This window comes from Helianthus annuus, chromosome 10 (genome assembly GCF_002127325.2).
Source record: "Helianthus annuus cultivar XRQ/B chromosome 10, HanXRQr2.0-SUNRISE, whole genome shotgun sequence".
Lineage (NCBI taxonomy): Eukaryota > Viridiplantae > Streptophyta > Magnoliopsida > Asterales > Asteraceae > Helianthus > Helianthus annuus.
Window position 1 is genome coordinate 25,839,438 of NC_035442.2, and position 19,970 is coordinate 25,859,407.

The window sequence follows — 19,970 nt, forward strand, 5'->3', positions numbered from 1 at the left end:
CTTCTCGGGACAGAACTAAAATTTGTAAACGTTTCTAATAAATGTTTTTTTTTTCTAAAAAGAAAACAGAAAACTCTAAACTGAATTCACCTTATTGTATGATAATTTTTACTGTAATTTATTTTAAAATAAAAAACAACTCTTGTTGGTAATGTGGATTCTTGATAGATTGGGCCAGAATCCTAAGATTGTGGCAAAATGTTCCTTTGGTTGCACGCATAATTTCTTTCACTGGTTGTTAATTTTTGCTCACTCACTATCGGGTCCCCACCTAACAAGGTCAACTAACATAATACCTTTTTTATTGTTTTGAAAATCGAATGTATTGGGTTTTTTTTTAACAGCAAAAAATACTTCATTAATCATCATCAAAACTTGTTACAGACTGAAAGATCGAATGAATTAGTTAGTCCAATCAATTAAACTTGTTTAGTTACAGCTAACTTAGTAACGTGTCAAACACAAATGAAACACCCGATATCGAGAGAACTAAAATTCTATATTTGCCTCCTCTCATTGCTAACCAATCGATAAATCGATTTTTGAGACGGGTATGGTCATTTTGAGCATTCACACCCTTTTCACCATTTTCTACACTTTAATTTATTTACTTCTCAAAATTTATTTTTTTATCTTATCCACAAACGCTTATTTTATTATTTTTTCGTTTCTATAAACTCGTAATAATTTGATGGAGGATATATGAAAAGCTACCATAGCAAATTTTTTTCTCAAAATTTAGAAGTGGGACCGATGATATTTTTTATTATAAACCAAAGGGTGTTGCTAAATGCACCCCCTTTTTACTAAACGCACCTCCTCCCTAAACTTTCACCTTAATACTATTCAACCCTTTTTTGTTTTTATAATATCTTTTCCGGGCTTTTTGTTATCTTATTTTTGTTATTACTATTAGTTGTATTCTGAAACGTTTTTTAACTTAAAACGAAAAGTGGTTTCTTATTAAAAGAACAAATGTTTTAAATTGAAGTAAGTCAATATAATTTAGTTTGTTTTGCTTGATGTGTCCGTTTTAGTTTCAATTCTAAGACACTAATTGAACCCTTTGTTTAAAAAAATATTATACTACCTACTTATTTATTTATTCATTAACACACATGGTTTAATAAATAGATATAAGCTAGTGATGTAAAAGTTTTCTTTTGAAGAAAGGACAAATATTTTCTATTTTTAATATATAGAATTGTTAATCATTTTATAAAATATTTTAAATATAATAATAGTATTATTAAAATAAAAGAGGTAAGACAACTAAACTATGAAATAAAAGAATAAAAGTGAGGTTTTGGGGTTAAATACATAAAATTAACGGGTTTTTTTTTTCAAAAAATATGTTTATCTTTTTTTTCATAAAAAACATTAATTTTCAATTCATAAAGCTTGTTTATGAATGACAATATAATAAAATACTAGTCAGAAAGTGTCTTTAAAACCAAGATTCGTTTTATTTAGAGAAAAAGGTTATAATTTTAATATTTAAAAATAATTGTTATGAAAAAAGAAAGTTTAATAAAAAAACCTTATTATTTTTTTTAGTACAAAAAACGTTTTTTTAACCTTTTGGGAAAAAAAAACATTTCAAATATAATGGTTTGTATAGGGGTGAAACATGACAAGTTTTTAAAATGATATTTTTAGAAAGGAGGTATGAAAAGTAAAAATAGGGGTGCATTTAGCCAACCCCTAAACCAAATAAAAGAGCAATTTAGTTTGGGAAGCTACTAAATGTACCCTCTCTTATTAACCAAATAAAAGAGCAATTTAGTTTTAGTGAGCTACTAAATGTACCCCCTCTATATTATTTTTCATACCCATCCTTTCCATAAAATCACATTTAAACTTATCATATTTACCCCTTATAGAAGTCATCATTTTTTTAAAAAGTATTCTTTTTGTTACAAAACAAATTCAAAAGTGTAAAAAAATATTATAGGCATTTTTCTTTCAAAAAAATTTGTTTGTTTTTTATGATTATTTAGAAAACATATTTTTTTTAAGTTTTCAAATATTGTTTTTATAGACACTTTCTCAAATAGAATTTTGATTATGTTTTCTTTTATTGAAGATCTTTACAAATTACTAATCACGTTTTTCACATAAAAATAATAAGAAAAAAGTTTTGAGTTTTCTCTTTCCATTTGTTTTGCTTTAGAAAAGTGTTCACTTCGGTCGGAAGTCTTAAACTGGTTTTAACTTGTTTATAACATACTCCTTACACTAATTAAATTTTAACTTATATCGATTGTTAATTTATAATTTGATAAAATTATTTTAGTACCGTTTGTTCACTTACATAGATGGTTTGAATGATTAATATGTGCTAGGTTGTAAACGCTATTTTAAAAGATTTTTTTTAACTTTTTTAATAAATAAAAATTGTTAATTATTTTATAAACTCATTTTAAAGTATTAGAAATTATAAAAGTAAGACCTTTAAATTACAAACTAGACGAGGAAAAAACATAATATAGACTTTTTTTCAAATATTTATTGGTGAACATGAGAAGTTAAATTAGGTAAATATGATATTTTGAAGTTTTAGAAAAATAAGGGTAGAATTCGCAAATTGCAATTTATTTATAGGCAGAATAGATAGATATAATATTTTACTTTCTAGATGTATATGTTTAAGTTTTATAGTCATGTTACTTGTGAAATCATTTAACCTATTAATGATAAATCAAAGTTTATTAAAAAAAAGTTAATGGACTAGAAAAATCAATCAAACAGTAATAAACATTTTAATAGACAAATACAAAATGAAAAATCAAAATTTGTATTAAAAGTTGTTGATAGCAGTTTAATGGTTCTTATTAATAAAAGACTGACTTTTTGTTACACCCTAACACGTATTATATAAAAGTCGCAGCGGAAATTCGTGCCATAAAATTTCTTTCATTAAAAACGTCTTGACTTGCTTGAAAGTTTGTTTTAAAAATACCTCTTTTACAAAACAAAAGCATAACTCCCGTTTACTAAAGTACATACTCGATTATTCCCGTACATTCCCTTTTGTGTGACTCGGTCTTCGATCTCTACCCCTTGTAATAATCTCCCATGAATCGTACAACCTGCACTCACCACATATTTTCATAACATTAGCACGCATTATATAAACAAGATTCATTCAAATACACTTCACATTTCGTCATTTTTCAAACTTTAAGCATTTCATCTGCGTATCCATTTCTTGGTGAGGCTTCAATAATGCACCTGCATTACTTTTCATTCTCAAAGTATACCATTAGTAACGTTAACACTCAACGTATCTAAATCATGCATACATACATACTTACATACACATCTACATACGTACATACCCTTCCTACAACTTTACATACGTGCATACACTCATACATGTCTTTATACATATATACATGCACAACTACATACGTACATACCTTTACTACACCTTTACATACATGCATACACTCGTACATATCTTTATACATACATACATATACATCTGCATACGTACATACCTTTCCTACAGCTTTACATACATGTATACACTCGTACATATCTTCATACATACATACATACACATCTGCATACGTACATACCTTTCCTACAGCTTTACATTCATGCATACACTCGTACATATCCTCATACATACATACATACACATCTGCATACGTACATACCTTTCCTACCTCTTTACATACATGCATACACCCATACATATCTTTATACATACATAAATTCACATATGCATACATACATACCCTTCCTACATCTTTACATACATGCATACACTCATACATATCTTCATACTTACATAAATACACATATGCATACAGACATACCCTTCCTACATCTTTACTTACATGCATACACTCGTACATATCTTTATACATACATAAATACACATATGCATACAGACATACCCTTCCTACATCTTTACATACATGCATACACTGGTACATATCTTCATGCATACATAAATACGCATCTATATGCACGTACAACATCTTGCATACCTCTTACGTACTCATACGTTATTTACATGGGACTTAAACTTTGATTTATAGCCCATAAACATCTAAGGAATGATCAAAATCATGTTTAGTAAGCCCGCCGTAGTCCACGGATAACAAACCGAAGCCCACGATACATAAATCAACTTAAATAACCAGATTTCAGCTTTCGAGACTTGGGGAGGCCGTCGCCGACGGCCCTAGGGGCGTCGGCGACGGGCCTTGCAATTACCCGTAGCCAGAATCACCCGTAGACAGGAAATTAAGGCGTCTGGCAAAACTGGTGTTTCCAGGGGGCGTCGGCGACGGCCCCTAGGGCGTCGGCGACGGCCTCCAGAAACATCAGTTTTCTGCTGTGTTGTTTTATCGTTCGTACGCACTAAAACGCGCATAACTTTTGAACCGTTTACCCGTTTAACCTCCGGTTTCTTCCTACATGCTTGTAAATTCACATTCTATCATGTGAGCTTAAAATCCCACATCCGGATTAAGGAAATTCTTATCTTACGCCCTATCGGCTTATTATCATTTTCTAATTATTTGACCCGTTATGGGTAGTTGCGCATTAAATGGTTTATGACATACCAAACCATACTCTTCGCTTTCACACATGACCAAAACATTACTCTAATCGATTCGCTTGTTTCCATTAGACATTTTTAAGGTCGTTTGCCCAATATACCTATCAAGGGCGTTATTGTCAATTTCGCTCTATTCTTAACAACAAAGGAATTCCTTACATAAGTAACCAATCCTACTACTTAGCTACAATTCTTAATCACACATACCTTACTCGGATCAAAACTAAGATCCGTTTAATACTTCATCGACATCATACAATTCATTCCTATTTGGCCTCAATTATCATATATAATTAAGTTGCATATAACTTTACATAACAACTAAGAAGTGATTACGGAATCACTTACCTTATGCGTCCGTGCTCGTACCCGATCTCTTGCCTCCTCTTGGCCCGTTAACACCTCGTGCTTGAGACGTGATTCCTATGCTTCCATTTCATCGAAATCACACTCTTATTAGCATACTCATTTGTACATGTTAACGGTCATGTCATTAGTCATTTCTAACAAACGCAACTCATATAGCCATACCCATATCCGTATGCACTCATGTAATTCATCATGTCATCGCATTAAACACACATAAGTCTAACACGTACCGTATAACTTACTCTAATCTTTCAATTATGACAACGCGTCTAACCATTCTTCTTATACCCAGTTGACTTTTAGAAGTCAACAGTTCATTTAATTTAACATTTGACTTATCATTATATACCCGTAACATCATAATCGACTATACGGACGACAATATATACATTTTATCATACGATTGGTGTGCGTACCACCTTTTAAGCATAACGTACAACTAATTCATGCACAATCTTCTAAATTCATACATAGTTCATCAAATCCTTCTACTAATCAACATGTGGTATTTAAAATTAAACATCAAACATATTATCATCACATTTATTCAATTCATCTAACAACAATTCATCATTTCTTATTAAATTTCTTTAAACATTCACATATATAAACGATTTCAAACATCAATAATATGAACATATTATCACTTTCATCACATCGTCAAAACCCACTTCATAACTATTTTTCTAATCACTTACAAGTGATCTAATCTTAAGTTCTTCATAATTTCTTCATGCTTTTGATGTGTGTACTACCTCCTAAGCATAGTGTACAACTAGTTCATGCATATCCTTCAAATCTCATACATAATTCATCAATTTCTTCCTTCTAACCAACATGAATCATACATGCATAAACATCAAACATACTACTATCACATTTCTTTCAATTCCTCTAACAAGAATCCATCATACAAATCAAAATACATCAACATTCAACAAGAATTAGACATGGATGGTGATTCAAATCATCATTCTCACCATAACTAATGGGTTTCACCCTTAAACATCAAATTAACCTAATTCATGCATAATCCATGTTCCAAATGATGATTCTAACACATACTCATGCTCAATTTCATACAAATTCGTGATTTACATCATAACCCGCTTCATGCATAATCACCAAACTAACTTTTAAGACATACCTTGCGATCCCCTTGTGAAGGTGATCATTAATCTATGCTTGGTTATGAATTTGAGCTTCGTTTAACTCCTCAATTTGATGATTATGTTAGAACTAGGGTTTGGTTCAAGGGGAGTTCCCCTGATCGATCTAAAACACACACGATGTGTGTGTTTGTTTTGTTTTTAAACATAACTTTTCCCTTTTTCAACTTTGGTCCCTCATGTTTATTACTTACTCATAATATTGGCAAAACTCTTGTCTTTTCATACTTTTAACCACACACTTAACTAGGTTAAATAGCCTAGTCATTTATTTCATGTTAAATCATATGGGACATACGATAATTATAAACATTCGGGTTTTGGGGTGTTACACTTTTAGCAACTGATCTACCTGGTTAGCATAACAAAGAAAATGACGGCTGTGAAAGCCTTGGGTTTAAAGTTCACATTTGTGTAAGCGGTCCCGATGCGCATACGTTTAAAGTTTATAGGTCATTCAAACAACATTTGTGTAAGCGGTCCTGATGCACATTCGTATAAGCGGTCCCTTGCGTAATAATTATAGTAAACACAACAATTGCACGCATCTTATCAAACATATTGATTTCTTACGAATCTTATCAAATATATTGGTTTCTTACATATAAAAGTGCTTGAAGTTTTACTTAGGGCTAACATAACACATCGTACACGGCATACAAGAGACAATTAATAACCTGAGGGACTAGACATAAACACGAGTTTCAGTTAATAAATCCAAAAGAAACATACAAAGCAATTATTTCTTACTTTATAAGAAAAAGCGCGACTACTAATATGTCATTTTATAAAATTACTAAAACAACACTTTTCGGGATACACCATATTATTTATAAAAAATAAAATAAAAGTATAAAGGTTGGTTTTAATGTATGCTCGGTTCAAATTTGTTAATTCGGTTATTTATACATACGGGTTGAGTTATTCTATAAAGGAGTAAAAAAATAAGAAGTGTAAGAAGCCAATATAGAGTGACAAGTGTCCTAAAAGAAATCAAGTGGAAAGAGTAATTTTGTCAAAGAAAATAAAAAGATGATGCACATGCTATTTCCCTATATTTTTTAAACGTCCATAACTTTTTATACGTCATTTGTTTAAAAAAAATATACCATAAAATCGAGCGTTTTTTATATTTAGTATTATTACCATAATGTTATATTTAGAAATAAATCATCAAAACTTGTTACAGACTGAAAGATCGAATGAATTAGTTAGTCCAACCAATTAAACTTGTTTAGTTACAGCTAACTTAGTAACGTGTCAAACACAAATGAAACACTCGATATCGAGAGAACTAAAATTCTATGTTTGCCTCCTCTCATTGCTAACCAATCGATAAATCGATTTTTGAGACGGGTATGGTCATTTTGAGCATTCACACCCTTTTCACCATTTTCTACACTTTAATTTATTTACTTTTCAAAATTTATTTTTTTATCTTATCCACAAACGCTTATTTTATTATTTTTTTGTTTTTATAAACTCGTAATAATTTGATGGAGGATATATGAAAAGCTACCATAGCAAATTTTTTTCTCAAAATTTAGAGGTGGGACCGATGATATTTTTCATTATAAACCAAATAAAAGAGCAATTTAGTTTGGGAAGCTACTAAATGTACCCTCTCTTATTAACCAAATAAAAGAGTAATTTAGTTTTAGTGAGCTACTAAATGTACACCCCTCTATATTATTTTTCATACCCATCCTTTCCATAAAATCACATTTAAACTTATCATATTTATCCCTTATAGAAGTCACAATTTTTTTAAAAAGTATTCTTTTTGTTACAAAACAAATTCAGAAGTGTAAAAAAATATTATAGGCATTTTTCTTTCAAAAATTTTGTTTGTTTTTTATGATTATTTAGAAAACATATTTTTTTTAAGTTTTCAAATATTGTTTTTATAGACACTTTCTCAAATAGAATTTTGATTATGTTTTCTTTTATTGAAGATCTTTACAAATTACTAATCATGTTTTTCATATAAAAATAATAAGAAAAAAAGTTTTGAGTTTTCTCTTTCCATTTGTTTTGCTTTAGAAAAGTGTTCACTTCGGTCGGAAGTCTTAAACTGGTTTTAACTTGTTTATAACATACTCCTTACACTAATTAAATTTTAACTTATATCGATTGTTAATTTATAATTTGATAAAATTATTTTAGTACCGTTTGTTCACTTACATAGATGGTTTGAATGATTAATATGTGCTAGGTTGTAAACGCTATTTTAAAAGATTTTTTTTAACTTTTTTAATAAATAAAAATTGTTAATTATTTTATAAACTCATTTTAAAGTATTAGAAATTATAAAAGTAAGACCTTTAAATTACAAACTAGACGAGGAAAAAACATAATATAGACTTTTTTCAAATATTTATAGGTGAAAATGAGAAGTTAAATTAGGTAAATATGATATTTTGAAGTTTTAGAAAAATAAGGGTAGAATTCGCAAATTGCAATTTATTTATAGGCAGAATAGATAGATATAATATTTTACTTTCTAGATGTATATGTTTAAGTTTTATAGTCATGTTACTTGTGAAATCATTTAACCTATTAATGATAAATCAAAGTTTATTAAAAAAAAAGTTAATGGACTGGAAAAATCAATCAAACAGTAATAAACATTTTAATAGACAAATACAAAATGAAAAATCAAAATTTGTATTAAAAGTTGTTGATAGCAGTTTAATGGTTCTTATTAATAAAAGACTGACTTTTAGCAACTGATCTACCTGGTTAGCATAACAAAGAAAATGACGGCTGTGAAAGCCTTGGGTTTAAAGTTCACATTTGTGTAAGCGCTCCCGATGCGCATACGTTTAAAGTTTGTAGGTCATTCAAACAACATTTGTGTAAGCGGTCCTGATGCACATTCGTATAAGCGGTCCCGTGCGTAATAATTATAGTGAACACAACAACTGCACGCATCTTATCAAACATATTGATTTCTTACGAATCTTATCAAATATATTGGTTTCTTACATATAAAAGTGCTTGAAGTTTTACTTAGGGCTAACATAACACATCGTACACGGCAGACAAGAGACAATTAATAACCTGAGGGACTAGACATAAACACGACACATGCTTCAGTTTCAGTTAATAAATCCAAAAGAAACATACAAAGCAATTATTTCTTACTTTATAAGAAAAAGCGCGACTACTAATATGTCATTTTATAAAATTACTAAAACAACACTTTTCGGGATACACCATATTATTTATAAAAAATAAAATAAAAGTATAAAGGTTGGTTTTAATGTATGCTCGGTGCAAATTTGTTAATTCGGTTATTTATACATACGGGTTGAGTTATTCTATAAAGGAGTAAAAAAATAAGAAGTGTAAGAAGCCAATATAGAGTGACAAGTGTCCTAAAAGAAATCAAGTGGAAAGAGTAATTTTGTCAAAGAAAATAAAAAGATGATGCACATGCTATTTCCCTATATTTTTTAAACGTCCATAACTTTTTATACGTCATTTGTTTAAAAAAATATACCATAAAATCAAGCGTTTTTTTATCTTTAATATGATTACCATAATGTTATATTTAGAAAAAAAATATTCAAAACCCCAGTTGCGTATTACACAATAGACATAACGTAAAACACAATGAGAAAAAGCCCAGTCACGTATTACACAATGGACATAACATAAAACACAATGAGTATCAAACTAAAAACACAATGGAAAGTAGACTAAAAACACAATTGATGACGGCAGATAAAAAACACAATAAGTGAGATCAAATAAAAGATACAATGGACAACAAACTAAAACACAATAGACAACAGACTAATACACAATGAACAACAGATTAAAACACAATGGATAACAGAATAAACACAATGACTAGAATCTATAACACAATATAGAGAGTACCCAAGTATAACACAATCTTTATTGTGTCATAAGTTGTGTTATAAGTTTTGATAAAAACGCAGTGGCCTGAACCCAAATTAACATTGTGTTATAAGTTTTGATAATAACAAAATGTATAGAAATCCTAGTAAAAACGTAATGAACAAAACCTAATTAAAGACACAATGATCTGAACCTTTAACATAATACAAAAAAAAAAACCCAGTAAAAATGAATATTTTTATTTTATTTTTATATAGCAATATTATACTCATATTAAAGATAAAAAAAAAACGCTTGTTATTATGGTGAATTTTAAAAAAAAAATGTCGTATGAACAAGTTATGGACGTTTTAAATTGATAGGGGAAATTGACATTTGTCTTGCATGTTGAGAGAGAAAGTAAATAAACGTAGGATTCTTTTATACTCTTCCATTATCTTTTTTTTTTAAAACTAATTTCAACCCTACAAATCTTAGATTAATAGACCAAAATTCTTATTACCCTCTTATATATTTTTCCTTTGTATTTAATCCTAATCATTATACATACATAACTATAAGTCTAATCAAATCATAATATTCAGTTATTAAAGAAATCATAACCGAGCAATTTGTTTCTCAATCGGTTCAATATTTCTCTTCTGTTTTTAAGCTATTTTGACTGCTCTTTCGATTATTCTATTTCATGCTGACCTAAGAATCATGTGGGAAGCGCAATGAGACAAATGAAAGTGGTAAGAAGTCCTCACGGGATCACTGTCGCTGACACGAGAATATGAATGAATAGTATATATTTATAATTTTATATCTAAAGGAGCGACTACATGATACATGCTCTTTGAAAAATAGTTTACATTTATCTTTTAATATTAACGTTGAACTTTATTTTTTTTATAGTATCATGAAGATTACACACTGCATTGGAAGGATTAAATACTTATATTACTTAGAATGAGTTTCTTAAAATATATGTAGGTATTGTTTTTCACGGAATATTCGTGACTTTTGTCAGGGTAACATGCATAGCTATTAAAGGGTTCGACTAATTGTAAGATTAAATAAATTAGGTTCGTTTTTTCTAGTGTCTGGCCCAAAAAAAAAGTTAATTAGTACATGCCCTAGTTTGTTTTCTTTTTGCTAGAATGTCATGGCTTTGAAGGGTGGTGACTTGTGACCACTAGCGTTTATTTTCAGATAAACATTTCGAACGGATTATAATTTATAATAATGGTTCCTTCTCTGAGCTATCACAGTAGACGGTTCAAATCCTAGACTACACGAACGATTGTTGATTTTACATCTTCAATTCTTTATTTTCGGAAAATCGCGATTATGTAACCTTGGCTAGTCACGTAGTTGATGTCTGGTGTAGAATATTTATCGAGTGTTTAAAACCTCAACAGTAAAGATTGCATAACATAAACTTAATTATCAACCAATATTAACTTATCAAAGTTATATAAATTAGGGGTAGGGGTGGTCATCACTCATCACTCACTCACAACATCCAATCAAGTTTCGTCACGTCATCGAGCTTTATTCCATCACTAGTGATGGATTTTAGTGGAAATGTTCATCACTCACCACAACCAACAATTTCCCTCACAACCCAACAATTTCCCTCCAACAACTCAAACAATCACGCGTGATATGGTTGACGCGTTATCAAATCAACGAGTGATGAGAAGGAGTGGCGGTGGCGTATGGTTGATGAGAACGAGTGATGGGGGTGGTATAATAAACCACCCCGGGTCCCCTTATAAACGTATGAGAACAAGCATAAGTGAAATGAACGTTCCACTTATGAAGTCAATATTCTTTTTTCATTTTTATCTTTACTAGGTTAAGTATGGCCGTTCTAATGTTTTTGTAGACTCTAAGTGTACTACGAAGTAGAGCCCTTTTGTATAAAATATAGAGATTAATAGAAAAATTAGCCGCTAAAGTTACCCTACGTTGAGTATTTAGCCCTAATTTTGCCCACAAATTCTCCTCCAATCCGACGGACCTGATGCCATTAGTTTTTGTTGGCCTAGGTCCGTGCCTAGATTGGTAAGCCTAACGAGCCGGCCATGTTAGAAAACTTTGTATTATACAACGAAATAAAGAAAATGAGTAAACTGCCATTTTGGTCCCTGAGGTTTGGTCACTTTTGTCACTTTAGTCCAAATCTCAAACCTTTTGCATCTGGGTCCCTGTGGTTTCAGATTTATTGCCATTTTGGTCCAAAAATGAAATCAAGTCATACTTGTCTTATAAAATCCTGCAATTTTGTCATTTTCCTCAGGGGCAAATCAATTCATATTTGTCTTATAAAATATGGTATTTATTTATAAAAAAGAAATGATCATTTTGCCCCTGCGGAAAATGACAAAATAACAGGATTTTATAAGGCAAATATGACCTGATTTCATTTTTGGACCAAAATGGCAATAAAACTGAAACCACAAGGACCCAGATGCAAAAAGTTTGAGTTTTGGACTAAAGTGGCAAAAGTGACCAAACCACATGGACCAAAATAGCAGTTCACTCAAAGAAAATATTTAATAACTATGAATAGTGTAATTATATTTTGACATATAATATGATTGAAAACATGTATTATGTATAGATTAGTCAAATGAACAAATCTTAAGAAAAAACAGATGAAATAAATAAATAAAAATGCCACAGTTTTGTGTTTTAATTTTGCACCACAAAAAGTTCGAGTCGTCCCTACAGATATATGTCAATATTTTTCTAGAAGAAATAACAATCACATGGTGACAAACATAAGGTATACATTATACACAATTATTTTATTCCCCTCTCTCTATATGCTATATAAACACCATATATAAACTCTTGAGCGTACCCAAACAAAAACGTCCTAACATCTTCCATTTCCACCATGCAAACCTTTCTCATAAAACTCTCTACTCTCATCCTACTAGCATTTTCGATTTCTTCTTTTTTCAAATTTACAAAACACCCCCCTCAACTTTCACTATTTCACCAACACACCCCTCTACCCATACACATTCACAAACACATCCAAACACAAACCGCACACACACATTGCACCGGTTCACTCTACTACAACCTATGTACACAAACCCTAACCACCATCCTACCAGATCTCCAGTCAAAACCACTACCGGAGATCATCTCCGCCACGATAAACCAAACGGTAAATGACGTCAGATCCACCGACTTCAACGTCACCGCTATTCGCAAGAAGTTACGTAACCTATCTGCGATCGAAATCCGAGCACTCGATGACTGTCATTCTTTGTTCGTCGAAACGGTTACCGCGCTCACATCCGCGGTCTCTGAGCTCAAACGGAATACGTCGTATCGTGAACATTCCGATCTAGAAACGCTTCTTAGTGCCGCGATGACGAATCAGGCCACGTGTCTCGACGGATTCGCGTTTAGCAAATCGCGAAACAAAGTCCGGAGATATTTCAGTAAATCGTTACGAAATATTTCTCGTCAAGTTAGTAACTCGCTCGCTTTGTTAAAAAAAGTGAACAGAAGAACTTCAAAAGGTAACGTATAAATAACTTGAGTAATATACAATTTTAAATTAAAGTAATTACGTCACAAAAATAAATTAGTAACAATAATTTATTACTCTAACTTAAAAACTATACGAAAAGTCTACAGTTTTGAAGTAGAGTAATTACGTTGTTATAATATAAAAATATTAGTTTACTTTAAAAACTGTAAAGTAATAATAATTACTCTAATGTTAGCATAATTATTATGCTTAGAATGTTAAATCTATTTGTATTTGATCGGACACTTTTAAAGGTAAAACGGAGGCGTTTTCGGAGTACGGTGAGATGTCCGGCGGATATCCGCGGTGGATGAGTAATCACGATCGAAAATTGTTACAGTTGCCGGTGAACAACACAGTGTACGATCTGGTGGTTGCCAAGGACGGAACGGGGAATTTTACGACGATCGGAGACGCGTTAAACGCGGCTCCGAACATGAGTACAACAAGATTTGTGATTTATATAAAAGCTGGTGCTTATTATGAGTATTTGGAGGTTGCTAGTCCGAAGACAATGATAATGTTGGTTGGGGAAGGTATCGGAAAAACGTTGATCAAAGGTAACCGGAGCGTGGTCGACGGGTGGACAACTTTCCGGTCTGCTACTGTAGGTATGTGACGTTGGTGGATTACAGTTTTTTAGTAGTTGGTTAAGTGGGTGTGACATTATTTTGTGATAATTGAGATATGATAAGGTTTATAATATTAAAAAGGGCTAAAAAAGGAATATTGCTTTCTCCACTAACTAATTTGTGGCTACGTAAATTTTGTGTTTTTTTTAAACACAAAGGTGTTTTGCATATATTTTATAAGTCATTTTAATAATATTATTATGCATGCAAGCACCGACTAAATCACTTAGTCTAATCTAAAAGTCGTAATAGTCTAATTAAGTTAGTTACGTGAAGTTTTCTCGTTAAAAACTTGTGGTTTATATCCGCTTAATGATTAAGCTCATACTTTAGTTTTATGTGCTAAATCAGGCTGGTCTCGAGAATACGATTATGTAGGAGTTAAGTTCGTGTACACAATACAAAGTGTCTTATCGTACAAACGTACGAAAGACATGAAATACCCAGAAAAACACAGTGACATTTTCGTAATTATTTACTCATAGAGTAATTATCAAAATTACTCTACAAATGGTCATGTAGAGTAATTTTGTTCTTGTAGAGTAATTTTGTAAAATGTTATTGTATGATAATTTTGATCTTGTAGAGTAATTTTGTAGAGTATCGTAATTACTCTACAAATGATCTTGTATGGTAATTTTGATCTTGTAAGATAATTTTGTAGAGTATCATAATTACTCTACAAATGATTTTGAATTGTAAGTTGTTTGATAAACTTGCAGAGTAACTTTGATACACTTGTAGAGTAATTTTGATGCATAGTAATTTTGATAATTACCTTACAAGATCAAAATTACTTAACAAGAACATTTTACAAAATTACTCTACAAGATCAAAATTACTCTATATGATCATTTGTAGAGTAATTTTGATAATTACTGATAATTACGAAAATGGCACCGCGTTTTTTCAGTAAAACCTTCAGTTCGTACGTTTTTTATGTTAAAGTTATGTATGATATATTTATGTAGTATATGTTATTACATGTATAGTAAAAATATAGTTAAAATGAATATCATGAAGAACTAATAGTATTGTATGTATGTATGATTAAGATATTATTGAGTTTTATTATACATCAACAATGCTCAAGACTCTAAATTACTTGCGGGTTAAGTTTGCGATTTACACACAATGCTCTTACGTTAAACGAATTGAACTTGAGGTTAGTTAACTCGAGGTAGGATCGTTTATACCCTACGTTTATTCAATGCTAAGGCAATATCGATAGATAAGGAACTAGAGGCTTAGACGCCATTCTCGAGCAAGAAAATTGAAGCAAAATGTAAGAAAATGCGAGTGGTGTATATCTTTTCTAAAATTCATGTGTCATTTTCTTTTCAAACGCTTATTACAAAACATCTATATGTGATATTATTCATTATTCGTATGCAATCTTTTACGTTCAATTGTAAAAAAGAAAAAAAAAACAATTAGTATGGTGATATATTATACAATCCTAAGTTATATATTTTTAGTATGCATAGTATATACATTGTATTAAACAAAACTCTTATATTAGATACTTTTAAAAGATGAATAGTCCATAAATCAACGGGTTGTTAGAATCTTAGAAAACAAAAGGAATCCAAAAGCCGACATTCAAACATTTATAATTAAAGTCTGATTAACCCCCCTTAAAATAATAATTAAGTGAGTGATTTGGAATGAAAATATAATATTACTTTTGTGAAAACAATAAATAAGAGTATGGATGGGTTAAAATGGCAGGCGGACTGGCCCAGCCAAACCACTTCTGTTTATTTTAATGAGCATGGGGCCCAATAAGTCACGGAATGTTTAAGCAACTGTCACCCGCAATCACTTGCTTTTTATTAAGTGGTCGCTGCAACCCACGAGTTGGTTTCTGACTTCCAACACACACACATTTAGAATGAGGTGACACAATCTCATATATGCTATTTTCAAAAGGTAGGAACTAAATATAAAAAAACGTAAAACTATAGAGACCATCCGGGCAATTAACTCTTTATGTTTTAATAATAATATGACAAATCTTACAATCGTATATTATAAATGATGGTGCAATCATAGTTTTTTAGATAAGTGGTTTGTTACGGTACAAACCATATTTATCCTACAAACCGTGAGAATAGACCCTAGCACTTAAAAAACTTAAATTAACACATACTAAAACAATACATACATAAAAGTAGCACTTTTGAATCATATTAGCACATGAAAATTAATCAAGATAATTGATTTTAGCACATATGTGAATGATATCAACATTTTTCTTTATGAAAAATTATATGAGAACATTGAAAATAAAAGGAAAATCCAAATAAAGAATTAATTATTTGTTAGCATAATTATAAGCAATTCAATATAACTGATATTATTTAGGTTATTATTTTACCATTTCTATAATTGGTTGGATGCCACATGACACTTTTTAATTGGTTCTTACAGTCTGTATACGAAATGTGGTTTGTATTTGATCTTACTCCTTCCGGATAATATGCTAAAATTTTACATGTTTTCATTTCCTAAAACAAGCAAACTGCTGAGTTTTATATTACTAGATCACATAATATGTGTTTATAAAAGTAGACTTATATCTTCTGAAAGTAAGGTTTTTTTTTATTTTTTTTAATATAACATAACCCAAAAATATATATTTTATTTTGATGTATGATTTATCCTTTTTTTTTTAATAAATGGTCTATTTTGCGCTTAAAATTTTGATGAAAAGACTCTTTTTTTTTTTACATATTAATCATTTTCTTTGTTTGGTCTCTTGTGCTAAGATATGACAAAATTGTGAATTGACATATTAAAAAAATATATATGAAGTTTTCATACTATTTCAGACAGGTTGTGTCTTGTGCTTCAACACTTTGTTTGTATTTTTTTACAAGTATTTTGTTTATTAATCCTTTTCTAAAAAATTAGTAACTTTTTTTTTTAAATAAAACTAGGATCTTGACCTGCCGCGCGTTGCGGCGGCGTCGAAAGTTATAATATCTTGCATTTGTAGTGTATATTTGACTTGACTCTTTATCCAAAAAAAATTTTTACGTCTTCGTCGAATGAACACGCATTATATTTGACCCGACTCGCTTTCGAACACAGTTTACGAACGTACACCAAATAAGTATAAAAACATATCATTTTTTACAAGACTCGTTTGAGAGAAAAAATTATGTCAAAACGTGAGTCGTTTACGTTGAAACATGAATTTAAAATGACAGGTACGTTAAAACTGCCATATGCCGCGCATTACGGCGGCGACACCTTAGTTGTTTATAGTCGGCGGCACGTTATACGATTTGTTAACCATATAAAAACACATGTTTTAACATATCCGATCTAACTCTGTATACTATATGCATTGCGGTTACAGTATACGGTGATGACATTAACGTGTGATGCCTACACGCGACATTACGCGTGTTTGACTTTGTTATATACAGTACGTTCTTGACATTAACGTCATTAGATATGGATAAAAAAGAGTATGAATCGCTCATTATGGTGTAAAGTTGTAACAATATTTTAGATAACCGTGTAAAGTCGTAAAAGTAATTTAGACATTAACATTGTTATACATAGATAAAAAAAGTATATTAATGTGTGACACTATGATCTAAAGTCGTAAAAGCAATTCGTAGTAAAATGAGACGTCAAGTTATTAAGTACAAAAAGTTGGTGGATCAAAGTTATCAATTACCAACGTTGGAAATGAATGTGTAACTTACTTAGTTTGAGAGTGTGAAATGAAAGAATTAAAAGTATAAGGGTTAGAATTGTAACTTTTGGTGATTATTTGAAAGTTGAAAGAAGATAAAATAGTAAGGGCTACATATGTAGTTTTACAAAAGTTAAGGGAATTAAAGACAAAGGTCCACCGACCTTTGTCTTTAATATATATTAAATTAGTTAAAATTTGAGATGTTTTAGAATTCGAAAATACTTTTTACCGATTTAAGTCGGCTATTCTAGGGCATTAAGGTTTGTTTTATGGGAAAATCAAGAGAACGTTGTAGTTTATCAATCATTTAAAGTTAAACAATTTTTTTTTCTTTTGAAAATAGAATTTCAAATGTTACAAACGATTTTAACAAATGAAAAGCACAGTACATGTTTAAAAATGTACTTTATGTAATCTTCCCATTTTAGACTTCTTTTATACCAATAAAACATCTCCCATTGGCCTAGGTGCACATTTTGAATTTTCTTTCGTACCGGGTTTTGGGTATGGAACCAGATGTGGGTACGTCAACAAAGTCAAACTTGAGTTAGGTATAGAACTGGGTTTTTTTAGGTTTTGATCGGGTAGGGTTGAGTGTACCTGGCTTGGACCGGTTTTTGATCATAGGATACAGACCCAATGAATACCCGTTGGTTAGGTCGGGTATGGACCAGGTAAATACCCGTCGATAGAATCGGGTATGAAACCAGATTGAAAATCCCCCGGTTTTTCTAATACTCGGGTATTTTCCAAGTACGTTATTTTGGTATTTTTTTTCTTAATTTATATAACAACCATCTAACCAACTCTCAACTAACTATTTCAGCTGTTGTGGGCACCAACTTCATAGCCAAAGGTATAACCTTCGAAAACTTTGCGGGAACCGCAAAACACCAAGCAGTAGCACTACGTAGCAACTCCGACTTCTCAGTCTTCTACCAATGCAGCTTCATCGGCTACCAAGACACTCTCTACGTCCACACATTCCGCCAATTCTACCGCGAATGCGACGTCTACGGCACCATCGACTTCATCTTCGGCAACGCAGCAGTCGTATTCCAAAACTGCAACCTATACGCCCGAAAACCAGACCCGAATCAAAAAAACCTATTCACAGCCCAAGGGCGCGATGACCCGAACCAAAACACGGGTATTTCACTTCTAGAATGCAAAATTGCTGCTGGTTCGGAACTGATTCCGAACCAGACGATGTTTAAGTCGTACCTCGGGAGGCCGTGGAGACAGTATTCTAGAACGGTTGTTATGCGGTCGTATATCGGGGATTTGATTGACCCGGCTGGGTGGCTCGAGTGGTCCGGGAGTTTTGCGTTGAGTACGCTTTATTATGGCGAGTTTATGAATAGAGGGCCGGGGTCGAATACGACTGGTCGGGTTAGTTGGCCCGGATATAAGGTGATTGTTAATGCGACCGAGGCCGCGCAGTTTACGGTTGGGAGTTTTCTTCAGGGTGATCAGTGGTTGAATGCTACTGGAGTTCCGTACTACCTTGGGTTGAATACTTGAATTGAATTGGATTAATAGAGGCTTTTTGGTTTGTGTTTTAGGAGATTTGTGATCAAATTGTGATCAAGTTCATGGGTCTGAAAGCATAGGATTATTGTTATCGGTTAACCTAAGGTTATAATTAAAACATACGTACGTTTTATAATTTTAGTATGTGTTAAAATAATATAAATATTTGTATCGTTTGCTTTATATGTGATGTATACGTAAGTTGGAAAAAAATAACAACTTTTATTGTATCCATTTTCTGCAACGTGTGTTCCTAATCAAAGTGGTTGAGTTCAAGTCCAACGTACAGGACAATGTGTATTTAGGAGTAGATTTTAAGGGGCGTGTATTCACTATTGAAAGAGTTATAGGATTCATAAATATACGATGAATTTAAATTGAAGTATTCGGTATATAGTAGATTTAACCGACGAAACATTCGATTTTTCACTTGAGATTTTCACTTGAATGATTAAAGAACTGTTTGTTGATTGATTATGAACAAGGCAACAACCCTTCGTTGTTCAACTCACAACACATTTGGATTACTAAATTATATAGCTTTTCCATGCTAAAATAAAAG

At 31.4% G+C, this 19,970-nt stretch overlaps 1 protein-coding gene and 1 long non-coding RNA gene across 2 annotated transcripts; one reads left to right on the forward strand and one right to left on the reverse strand.

Annotated features, from left to right (window-relative positions):
* Positions 1 to 3,036: 3,036 nt before the first annotated feature.
* On the reverse strand, positions 3,037 to 6,209 carry LOC110881012. The gene is made up of 3 exons (XR_002559560.1): positions 6,096 to 6,209; positions 4,928 to 5,002; positions 3,037 to 3,092 (listed from the first exon to the last, which is right to left on the reverse strand). It is a non-coding gene; the product is annotated as an uncharacterized LOC110881012 (long non-coding RNA).
* A 6,540-nt stretch (positions 6,210 to 12,749) lies between these two features.
* Positions 12,750 to 19,642, forward strand: LOC110884283 (pectinesterase). Its single transcript, XM_022131984.2, has 3 exons — positions 12,750 to 13,517; positions 13,783 to 14,139; positions 18,702 to 19,642. Exons 1-3 carry the CDS (start codon positions 12,878 to 12,880, stop codon positions 19,397 to 19,399), a joined length of 1,695 nt encoding a protein of 564 aa, XP_021987676.1. The 5' UTR covers positions 12,750 to 12,877; the 3' UTR covers positions 19,400 to 19,642.
* Positions 19,643 to 19,970: the final 328 nt, after the last annotated feature.